This window comes from Lepidochelys kempii, chromosome 23, assembly GCF_965140285.1.
Source record: "Lepidochelys kempii isolate rLepKem1 chromosome 23, rLepKem1.hap1, whole genome shotgun sequence".
Taxonomy (NCBI): domain Eukaryota; kingdom Metazoa; phylum Chordata; order Testudines; family Cheloniidae; genus Lepidochelys; species Lepidochelys kempii.
The window spans coordinates 16572433-16583678 of record NC_136402.1 but is presented as its reverse complement, the minus strand read 5'-3'; the positions used below and the strand labels follow the sequence as shown (position 1 = coordinate 16583678).

General features: G+C 66.0%; 1 protein-coding gene across 2 annotated transcripts; it reads right to left on the bottom strand.

Annotated features, from left to right (window-relative positions):
- Positions 1-49: 49 nt before the first annotated feature.
- PNKP (polynucleotide kinase 3'-phosphatase) lies at positions 50-5988 on the bottom strand. Of its 2 annotated transcripts, XM_078849963.1 has the most exons (17): positions 5905-5988; positions 5359-5496; positions 5149-5195; positions 4486-4914; positions 3997-4076; positions 3691-3748; positions 3495-3602; positions 3158-3229; positions 2461-2509; positions 1784-1854; positions 1211-1303; positions 994-1090; positions 843-904; positions 649-758; positions 487-574; positions 299-360; positions 50-216 (listed from the first exon to the last, which is right to left on the bottom strand). In XM_078849963.1, the coding sequence occupies exons 2-17, from the start codon at positions 5483-5485 to the stop codon at positions 96-98; spliced, it is 1674 nt and encodes a 557-aa protein (XP_078706089.1). In that variant the 5' UTR covers positions 5486-5496; positions 5905-5988; the 3' UTR covers positions 50-95. The 2 variants fall into 2 exon arrangements, with proteins under 2 accessions (XP_078706089.1, XP_078706090.1); XM_078849964.1 differs by lacking the exon at positions 5905-5988 and having other exon boundaries at positions 5359-5554.
- Between the last annotated feature and the right edge of the window lie 5258 nt (positions 5989-11246).

Below are 11246 nucleotides of genomic sequence, written 5' to 3'. Positions count from 1 at the left end.
GCAGGCTCCACCTCCGCCCCCCCCCAAGAACAGACACCAGGAGGCATGGTCACTGCTCTGGCTTTATTGAGTTGTATGTTTCCTGGGGGCCCCGCTCAGCCCTCGGAGAATTGGCGGTAGAGCGCCTCCTGGTGGGCGTCGGTGAAGCGGGGCACAAAGTGAACTCGCAGGATCTGGGCAAAGCCCTCGCTCAGCGACGGCTCCACAAACTTACTCCTGGGGGGCAGAGAGAGGCAGGGGGTTAACAGGCAGATTCTCCCTCCCCCCCCCAGCAGGACCCTCCCACCCCCACACTCACTTGTAGCTGTTTAGCACAATGTCCGTGACTGAGACGTGACCCGTGGCCGTCAGATCCCGGAACTGGAACCAGAAATGGGCTGTCACAGGGGGGCTGGGGGGAAAGGGAAGAGGGCCCAGCCCCTCCCGGGGGCACCAGCTCCCACCCAGCCCCAGGGCCGGGAAGGGGCCCCCGGGGGCGCAGCTCACCCGGTTGTTGTGCTTGGCCTGCTCCAGGGTGGCGGTGAAGAGGAAGCAGCGGCAGGGGACCCCGGCGTCCTGGGCACATTCAATGTACCTGAAAGGGAGGCAGAAGAGATGGGGGAGGGGAAGACAGCAGTTCTCCCCCCACCCCCAGTGGGGCCCCCCTACCTGCGGCGCGATTCGGGGTCCGGGTTGGTGTTGTCCACAGCTGCGCTCTTCCCCTCACGCAGTGCCACCGCCACCAACGCCACACACTTCTGCCAGGAGCCCAGCGTGTCCTGGGGGGGGAGGAGGGGGAGGTTAATGGGGGGGAGCCCAGCCCCTGCCAGCAGGGAGAGGTGCAGCCCCCCAGCCCCCCTTACCCGGTTGGCGTAGGCATAGCCCGCCGGCACCAGCTGGCTCTTCAGGAAGGTTGACTTGCCTGCTGCGGGGGCAGGGAGAGAAGAGGGGGGGAAGTCAGTGCTGGGGGGCAGGGAGGGGGATCAGGGGGCACGTGGGGGGCATCTGACTCACCTGCAGGGAAGCCCACGGCCACCACCAGCTCCGGCGTGGGGGACACCAGGGGAGCGTCAGGGGGGTCATAGAGGCGTCCCTGTGGGTCCAGCTCCCGCTGCAGGGAGAGATCGGGGGGGCGGTTAGACAGACCCAGCAGTAGGGGGAGGGGAGCCCCCGGGAGGGCACCTGGGGTGTGATCAGGGCCCGGGGGGCAGCCAGGAGGGAGGGCACTCACCGGGTCGAAGGGGGGCAGCTGGTAGGGGGCTGGCGCCCAGCCCAGGAAAAACTCCTCAGGTGTGTAGAACGGCAACCCGGCGTTCAGGGCAAACTGGGGGGACAAGAGACAAGTCAGGGGGGCAGTGGTGAGATGGGGGCTGGTTGGGGAGTGTGGGGGATGAGGTTGTGGCAGAGAGCAATAGGGTGTGGCGGGGGGCCAGCAGGGGCTGGGAGGAGCAGCGGGGGTTGGGAGTGTGGCAGGGAGCTGGGGGGCCAGTAGGGGCTGTGGGAGGCTGGCAGGGATGGGAGGAGCAGCGGGGGATGGGAGTGTGGCAGGGAGCTGGGGGGCCGGTAGGGGGTGTGGGGCGCTGGCAGGGATGGGAAGGGAAGAGCAGAGGGGGATGGGAGTGTGGCAGGGAGCTGGGGGGCCAGCAGTGGATGTGGGGGGCTGGCAGGGATGGGAGGAGCAGCGGGGGATGGGAGTGTGGCAGGGAGCTGGGGGGCCAGCAGTGGATGTGGGGGGCTGGCAGGGATGGGAGGAGCAGCAGGGGATGGGAGTGGGGCAGGGAGCTGGGGGGCCGGTAGGGGGTACCAGGCGGTCGCTGCAGGAGAAATCCTTCTTCTTGTGCCCAGGAGCCCAATTGGGGGGACGCCCAGCTGCGTCTGAAAGAACGTGGAGGGGTTAGAGGGGAGATCAGCTCTGCTGCCCCACGCGGCCCCCCACGGCCAAGACCCAGGGCTGACAGTGGAAAACCCCCCGCCGCTGCCCCCCAGACCACCCCCAGGTGGAGAGAGGGGAGTGTGACGAAGCAGGGGATTGTCTTCTTCGTGTTGTGCAGGAACACGGTGCGTGCCTCAGTTTCCCTGTGCGCTGGGCGTGGAATGGGGCAGCCGAGGAGGGTTGTTGCTGCAGGGGGCCAGGTGTGATCTCGCCCAGCAGCCGGGCCCCCAACAACAGCCTGGAGATGGGGGACCCAGCGACTGGTGCCCGGGAGGCCCCCCCCACAGCTCGTAATCAGCTGGGCCGAACCCGAGGACAAAGGGGGGAGGGGGGCCTGTGGGGCAGGTGATGTGGGGAGGGCATATGGGGCCCGGCTGGAGGGGGGCTGTGGGGGAGGGGATAGAGGGGCCCACGCAGATCCAGGCGATGCAGACTCAGCGGTGCGGCCCCAGGAGGCGGCGGGGCCCAGGGCTGGACCCCCAAGAGACAGCACCTGCCCCCCAACAAAGTGCTGCCCCTCCCCCGCTGCCCCGCAGACCCTCACTCACCTCCCACGTAGAGACTGCACGGCAGGGCCACGGACACGGTGCCGTTCGCCTGGGGGGGAGGGGGTCAGACATGTGGGGCGAAAGGGGGGGCTGGCCGAGGCCCCGCCCCCCGACAGTAATTGCAGGTCCTTGCACCCACAGCCGCGCCCACCTGCGACTCGGGCTGGGTGGCGTCCGCACCCGCGGGGGCCCAGGGTGCTCGCCAGGCTCCCCCCATGCCCGCCCGGCAGGGCTGCCAACCATGATCCCCAAAACCTGAACACCCTGGCCCCACCCCTTCCCAGAGACCACGCCCCTGCTCACTCTCCCCCACCCTCACTCACTTTCCCCAGGCTGGGGCTGGGGGTTAGGGGGCAGGAGGAGGTGCGGGGGTCAGGCTCCAGGGGCAGGGGGTTGGGGGGCAGGGCGACGGTGCTTACCTTGGGCGGCTCCCGAAAGCGACCGGCAACAGCTCCTAGGCAGGGGGCTGCAGGCACCACCCCGCAGCTCCCATTGGCCGCGGTTCCCGGCCAATGGGAGCTGTGGAGTCGGCACTCGGGGCGGGGACACCAGGGGCCATGGGCCCGTTCCAGCCGCACCCGGGAGCTCTGCTGTGCTGCCCAGGGGCCCCTGGGCCCCTTGAAATGGCCAGGGCCCCTGGGCAATGCCCTGCCCCTCCCCCATTGCTCCCCACTGCCCCCCCGCACTCCCCCCATACCTTCTCACACAGATACTCCCACATGCCCAGCAGGGGTTTACGGTAGATCCCGGTTCCAGTCGCCACGAACACCTGGGGGGGGCAGAATAGGGTGGGGGGGGTCACGTCCTGGGACAGGCATGGCACCCCCCCACCGCTCCCCCATCCCGATTCTGGGGGACACCTCCTGAGATGGGAATGGAGCCCCCACTTGTCACCCCTTCCCCCACCTGTCACCCTTCCTCAGGGCATGGGAGGGGGCAGGTGGGGGAGGTCCCCAGCCCTGCTTAGAGATTCACCCCCAGCCCCCCTCGACACCAGGAGGGGCCCCAGGATTTGGTGCCCGCAGCCCCCCTACCTGCACGGGAACTCCCAGTCGCTCCACCACGGCCTCCGCCTTCGCCTTGAAAACCTCGGGGCGCACGCGCCCCCGGCTGATCCCCAGCTGGTTGGTGAAGACCACGATCTGGGGGGGTGGGGGGAGAGACACGACACATGGGAGGTCAGGGGACTGGTCAGAGTGAGGGGTTCCGGGGGAAGGGGGGTGAACAAACCTTGTACCCCTCGTTCTGCAGCTGCTTCAGCTTCCGGGGAACCTCAGGGTACAAAATCCTGGGGAGAGACACAGGGGTTACCCCAAAACACCCCCAAGTCCCCAGCTGCACCCCCCATGGCTTCCCCCAGCCCTGCCGGTGCCCCTCACTCCCAACCCGCAGCCCCCTGCTCGCCCAGCCCTGGGACCCCCCCAAGCCCCGCCGGTGCCCCTCACTCCCGACCCGCAGCCCCCTGCTTGCCCGGCCCTGGGACCCCCCAAGCCCTGCCGGTGCCCCTCACTCCCGACCCGCAGCCCCTGTGCTCACCTCCAGTCATCAGGGCTGGTGGGAAAAACCTTCCCAGACTTCGTCGTGATGACGGTTCCATCCAGGTCAAACCCAGCGACCTGCAGAGACAGCGAGGCGCCCGCCGCACCCCCCGTCAGAGCAATGGACCCATCCGCCCCCCCATCACGGCAATGGACCCACCTGCCACCTCCCCCTTACAGCAATGGATCCATTCCCGCCCCCCCCCGTCAGAGCAATGGACCCATCCGCGCCCCCATCACGGCAATGGACCCACCTGCCACCTCCCCCTTACAGCAATGGATCCATTCCCGCCCCCCCCATCAGAGCAATGGACCCTCCCAATGCCTTGCCACCACCCCCAACAACAGACCCATTTGCTAACCCCCCGTTACAGCAATGGACCCATCCACACCCCCCCCCATCAGAGCAATGGACCCTCCTGCTCCCGGCCGGCTGCCCCAGACAGTGGTGGGTAGTTCCCCGGGCTAACTCCTGCCAGCCAGGTACCTTGGCACTGGGCACCACACCCTCCTTGGTGAAGACCAGCAGCTTGCCATGCTCCTCCCAGGAGTCCCTGGGGTGGGGGGGCAGCCCCGAGGACCCCCCCTGGGGCAGGCGGGATGCCCCAGCCTTTGCCTGCTCAGCGCTGGCTGCTGTCTCCTGCAGCTGGTGCAGCTTCGCGGCCACGGCAGCGTCCTCCTCCTCCTCGGGGCTGGGGGCCTTCGGCCTCTTGGGGGGCCGCCCCGCCTCGCCCTCGGCCGGCGGGCGGCGCTTGGGGCTGAAGAAGTCCAGCAGGCTCCGGCGGGGCGCGGGCAGGAAGCGCAGGGTGTAGGGGTAGCGCCCGTTCACCAGCCACAGCGTCTGCCCCTCCTGCAGCGTGCTGCTGTCACCCGGCTGCAACTGCAGCTCCTCCACCGACGTAGGGTTCACGCCCCGCTGCAAAACGGGGGGGCTGAGCGCAGGAGAGGGGCCCCCCCAGAACCACCCCAGCCCCCCACCCGGGGGGGGCTGCATCTCGGCGCCCAGCGAGGGGACCCCAGATCCCCCCCCCAGGGGGGCCGCGTCCCAGTGCCAGACAAGGGGTCCCTGGAGAACCACCCCAGAGGGGCCACATCTCAGCACTGGGCGAGGGGTCCCCCGTCTGCCCGACCCCCCCAGCTCCCCCCTCACCTGGGTGACTCTCACAGCCCGGTGTTTGTAGTCAGCCAGTAACTCCACTGCAAGAAAGGAGGGGGGGGGAGATGGGTGAAGGGGAAACTGGAGCCCCCCCTTTGCCCGCCCCCCGCCCAGTGACGCAGGCAGGGCCCCATCCTGGCAAAGAGCCCCGAGCGCAGAGCCCCTGGGGGGCTGGTTGGGGGGCGGGGCCCCACCGGTTCCCACCTTGCGTCCGGGAGCACTTCTTATCCGCCACGCGGGTGCGGGGCCCCCTGCCCAGCACCACCGGGACCCCGTCGGGCAGGGCCAGGGGCTCGTGCTGCCCGTCCCGGCTCACCAGCGAGCACTCCATGGCGCCAGCGCCTGGGCACGGGACACAGGGGGGGTCAGGGTCAGCCGCCCCCCCGGACTGCGCCCCCCATCGCCCCTCCCCCAGCCCCCGGACTGCGCCCCCCATCGCCCCCTCCCCGGACTGCGCCCCCCGATCACCCCCTCCCCCAGGCCCCCGGACTGCGCCCCCCATCGCCCCCTCCCCGGACTGCGCCCCCCATCGCCCCCTCCCCCAGCCTGCACCCCCCCATCACCCCCTCCCCCAGATTGCAACCCCCCCAGCCCCCAGACTGCGCCCCCCATCGCCCCTCCCCGGACTGCGCCCCCCGATCACCCCCTCCCCCAGCCTTCGCCCCCTCCCCCAGCTCCCCCCGGGCTGCGCCCCCCGTCCCCGAAACGACCCCCCAGCCGTCCCCCCCCGGAAGTGGCTCCTAACCGCACCCGGGAGGGGGGGGCCCTATTTCCAGGGGAACCACGGGGGGGAGGGGCCGTAGAGATCCCTAGCCAGGGACCGTCTCAAAGACCTCGGGAACTTCCGGCGGAGCGACACTTCCGGCGGGCGCAACCGCCACTTCCGCCCGGCGCCGCACGCGACCCTACGCCGCGGGTTCCGGGGCATTTTGTTTCCTAGGCCGGGGAGGGGGCGGGGCTCCTCAGACGGGGGCGGAGCCTCCCCCAGCACCCTACGTGCCCCGCCCCCAAAAGGGGCCCGGGCCCCCTGGAGGGTGGGAGTCCTGGGGGCAGGTTTTAGGGGTACAGGTGTGAGGGAGCAGGGAGGGGGGCAGATTGACCTGGGGCTGCTGCGGGGGAGTTTTATTGGGATTGTCGGCGGGGGGGATGTGATGTCGGGGGCGGGGGGGGGCGTCACTGGGGGGACGATACCGGAGCAGGTGACCTGAGCCCTGGGGCTGGGTCCAGGTGACAACAGCTGCCCGGGACACCGGACAAAGGCTGGAGGGGGGAGAAGGCTGGAGGGGGTTTCAGTTTGGGTCTGGCTGGGGAAGTGGAGGGAGACCCGGGGCTGGGGTCTAGACTCCCTGTCCCTCAAGATGGACCTGACTGAGGGCTCCTGTTTTCTGTGTGTACAAGCTCTGTTTTGGGCTGTGTTCCTGTCGGCTAATAAACCTTCTGTGTTACCGGCCGGCTGAGAGTCCCGGGGAATCGCAGGAAGTGTGGGGTGCAGGGCCCTGACTCTCCCACGCTCCCTGACAACTGGTGGCAGAAGTGGGATGTACTAAACCCCGGGGATGGCGCTTCCTGCAGTGAGTGACTGGGGAGCAGTAAAACGAAGGGGGATTGACGAGGACCAGGCATGCTGAAGGCTCAGAGAGGCGGTTTCGGGGGGCGGAGAAGCTACGTTTAACCCCTGGGAGGGTGTGACCAGTGAGAAGGACTGTTGCAGGAACTGGGGTCCCCCTGGTGAGCAGTTCCAGGGGCGGAGGAGTCTGCCGCTTGACCCTGGGAGGGAGGTAGTGACCTGGAGAAGGGCTGCACAGTTGGGGTTCATCTGGGAAACCGTGGGGAGCTGAGAGCACCCAGGCCTGCGAGTCCACAACAACTTGGGACCAGCGGGGAGATGTATAACCATCGCCTTAAGAGGGAGCTGGTCGAGCTGTGCAAGCAGAGGGGGCTGCACATTGGGAAGCTCACCAAAGCACAGCTGATTGCCCATCTGGAGGAAGAGGATCCGATCTCCGTCTCTGAGGGGAGCAGCCCAGCAACGCAGGCACCAGTGTCTGTCCTGGCTGGGAGGGGTCAGACTGATGCCAAGGATACTCCGAGGCCCCTCCAGTCTATGGCTGGGGTTGGGGGTGGGCTGGAAGGAGCCAGGCGAACCCCGGGGACACCGTGACCCCCGCGGCCAGCAGGGGATCCTCATGACCAAGCTCCCCAGCGCTGGAGCTGAGGCAGCTGGAATGGGAGAGGGAGATAAAACCGAAAGAGCAGGAGCTGAGGTGGCATGAACTGGAGGATGGGGAGAAACAGCGGCAGCATGAACTGGAGCTGGCCAGGCTGAGGAGCAGAGAGCCCCCCACTGTGGCGAGTGAGGGGGGGACCCAGGACTGCCCGGAGCTTTGATCAGTGTATCCTGGCCCAGTGGAAGGAAGGGGAGGACATAGATGAATTCCTGACGGCCTTTGAGAACTCCTGCGAGCTGCACAGGCTTGACCCTGCCGACAGGCTCTGGTTCCTCACCCCATTACTGGACCCCAGAGCCATGGGGCTGTACAGCCGAATGGAAGGGGCGGAGGCAGAGGACTATGAACTGTTCAAACAGGCCCTGCTCCGGGGGGTTCGGGCTGACGCCCGAGGTGTACCGGGAAAGGTTCCGGAGTCAGCGCAAAGCCCCTGAGGTCACTTATCTGGGACTGGCCCTCCGGATGGAGGGATATGCCCCCAAGTGGGCAGAGGGGGCCCAGATGAAGGAGGACGTGGTTCAGGTGATGGTACTGGAGCAGCTGTATGAACAGTGCCCTCCCGACCTGAGGAGGTGGTTGGGGGACAAAACGCCAGAGAACCCGCGACCCGCAGGGCGGCTGGCCGACGAGTTTGTGAAGAGCTGGTCAGGGGCTGGCAGGGAGGAGTCCCAAAGGAACAGGCCTGACATGATGCAGAGAGTCACCCTGGGGCCCCCCAAAGGGAGAATGTGAGAACCCCCTCCCAAGGGGAACAACCGGCCTCAGGACCAACCGCCCGGCTCGAAGGGACCAGCGGGACGTGACTTGTTATTACTGTGGGCAGAGAGGCCACATACGGACCCAGTGCCCCAGGCTCCAGGACAGACTGAGCAGACCGAACCCGCACAGGGTTAACTGGGCTGGGATCCAGCCGGAGGGGGGGCTGGCAGCCTACCTACTGCTCAGGAGGGAGGAGTGTCCCAGACCAGCTCCCCTCGGGGGCTGGCTGCTCTGGACTCAAGGTTCCCTGGGTACAGGGTGGCCGTGGGGCTGGCCCTGTGGAGCAAGTGCCTTGTTCCCCGGGAGGTGGATGGGAGGAAGGTCAATGGATACTGGGACATGGGCGCTGAGGTGACCCTGGCCCAGCCCGAGGTGGTGGCCCCAGATCAAATGTACCCGATACTTACCTGACCCTGATGGGTGTGGGTGGGACCCCATTCAAGGTGCCTGTGGCAAGGGTACATCTGAAATGGGGGGGCCAAGGAGGGCCCCAAGGATGTGGGGGTGCACCACCATTTGTCCACTGAGGTGTTGATGGGGGGTGACCTAGAGGATTGGCCAGGCAATGACCCATAGCCAGAGCCAGCGAACGGCACTACACCCTGACCTCGGGGAGGGTACCTCACTGGAGGCACAGGACCCTACCCCGGTCCAGGGACGAGGCTCAGAGGGGCTGCGGCTCCAGACCCAGCTGGCGAGAGGGAGCAGGTGCTCATCCTGTCCCCAGCCGCTGAGCTCCAGGCCGAGTTGAGGAAAGATCCCTCCTTGCGGAAGCTCAGGGACCTGGCCGACCTCAGGGTGGTACAGACCATGGGGAGAGGCTGCCAGGAGAGGTTCCTGTGGGAGAAGGGGTTCCTGTACCGAGAATGGGCTCCCACAAGGGAAGTTGAGTCCTGTGGGACCAGGAGGCAGCGGGAGCTGTCGAACCGGGCGCACCACCGCCGGGCGTACCATGTGAACATGATGAAGCCGTATTACGGCAGGGGGAACGTGGTGTTGGCCGTGTGTGGACATTGGGAGGAGCAGGGAGACGACCCTTGAGTAGATCTATTCCCTGAGACAGCAGCTGGCTCCTCCCTGGAAACAATCCCCCTCTCTGATCGGCTCACCCCTGCCCAGCAAGCTGAGGTCAGGGGGGTGCTGCATCCGTACCAACAGCTGTTTTCCAACCAGCCAGGACGCACTAATCTGACTGTCCGCCGGGTGCGGACAGGATCTCACCCAGGATGTTCCCCCTTCCGAGTCACAGGGAAATCTGCTCAGGACCTGGAAAGAGAGGTCAGGGACATACTGGCTTTGCGGGTGATCCAGCCGTCTGCCAGCCTTGGGGCCTTGCCGATGGTGCTGGTCCCCAAAACAGACAGGTCAATCCGGTTCTGTGTGGACTATGGGACGCTCAATGCCATCACCATGTCTGATGCCTACCCCATGCCCAGGCCTGATGAGCTCCCAGACAAGCTGGGAGGAGCTCGGTACCTTACCACCGTGGATCTTACAAAGGGTAGCTGGCAAGTGCCGCTGGGTGCAGATGCCCGGCTGAAATCGGCCTTTATCACCCGTCTGGGGCTCTATGAGTTCCTGGCCCTGCCTTTCGGCCTCAAGGGAGCACCGGTCACCTTCCAGCGCCTGGTGGATCAGCTCCTGAGGGGGATGGAGGGTTTGGCCGTGGCGTGTACATTGCGTACACCTGTGTCCTTAGCCAGACCCGGGAGCACCACGTGTCCCAGGTTACACAAGTGCTGGACCGACTACAGGGGGCTGGGCTGACCATCAAAGTGGAGAAGTGCAAGGAGGGGAAAGCGAAAGTGTCCTACCTGGGCCACCGGGTGGGGAGCGGCCGCCTAAAGCCGGAACCAGCCAAGGTGGAGGGGATCAGAGACTGGCCCGCTCCCCAGGCCAAAACCAGGTCCAAGCTGTGACGAAGTGGGACTGTTCTTAATGGTTCCTCTGAATACTGTGGGGGTGCATGAGTTTCCCCTATGCAGTTCTTAAGTATCTAGGGGGTGGGATAAGGGTGTACGATCGTTGCAGAGCCCGAGAAGGCAGGTGTGTGCAGGGGTCTGGACACAGAGAATGGCCGACACCCTGTTTCCTGGCCACTGATGGCCTGGGCCCTTTCCCCCTGCAAGGTGAGAGCTAAAGGGTTGGAGAACAAAGGAATCCGGTGACCTCCTGGCCCGGGAAAGGGACAAAGCCCAGAGGAGGGGGTTAGGGGGCTGGAGGGAGTTTCAGTTTGGGGCTGGCTGGGACATGGAGTGAAGGGCAGACGTGGTTGTCTGGCTCCCTGCCCCCCAAAATGGACCCGGCTGAGGGGTCCGGTTCTCTGCACCTACAAGCTCTGGTTTACACCATGTCCCTGTCGTCTAATAAACCTTCTGTTTTACTGGCTGGCTGAGAGTCCCGTCTGACTGCGGAGTCGGGGGGGGGGCAGGACCCTCTGGCTTCCCCAGGACCCCGCCTGAGCGGACTCGCTGTGGGAAGCGCACGGAGGGGCAGAGGAGGCTGAATGCTCTGAGGTCAGACCCAGGAAGGTGGAGCCGGGTGAGCTGTGTGCCCTGCAGATAGTCTGCTCCCAGAAAGGAGACTTCCCCAGAGTCCTGACTGGCTTCATGGGGAGCAGTTCCAGAGCATCGCCCAGGGACTCCATGAGACAAGCTTTTATTGGGATGGCGGGGTGTTATTAGGAAGGGTGAGGGAGTCAGGGTCCTGTCCTCAGGAACCTTTCACCTGACTCCTTTGTTCTCCAATCCTTTAGTTCTCAGCTGGGGGGGGGGGGGCCAGGCCATCAATTCCCAGGAAACAGTTGTGTCGGCCATTCTCTGTTTCCAGACCCCTGCACACACCTGCCTTTTAGGGCTCTGCAATGATCATACATCCTTACCCCACCCCCTAGATACTTAAGAACTGTTTAGGGGAAACTGAGGCACCCCCCACTATTCAGAGGAACCATTAAGAACAGTCCCGCTTCGTCACATCTCTCCCCCCTTCGAGATCGAACTGAGCAGGGTCACTTTAGTGGGGTGACCTGGGGAAGTTCGAAGCCACCAACGTTCCCATGGATGCCCCATCTCTCCCATTCCTTGGTGGGAGTTACACCAGGCCCTT

What these genes read in the sequence shown, in the direction of transcription:
- PNKP (XM_078849963.1), bottom strand. Translation starts at nt 5,485, where the DNA reads ATGGAGTGCTCGCTGGTGAGCCGGGACGGGCAGCACGAGCCCCTGGCC. An exon ending in GTGTGGTGCCCAGTGCCAAG is followed by an intron (nt 4,077 to 4,485) that starts GTACCTGGCTGG and finishes CTGTCTCTGCAG; the next exon opens with GTCGCTGGGTTTGACCTGGA. An exon ending in AGCTGCCCCCCTTCGACCCG is followed by an intron (nt 1,091 to 1,210) that starts GTGAGTGCCCTC and finishes CTCTCCCTGCAG; the next exon opens with CGGGAGCTGGACCCACAGGG.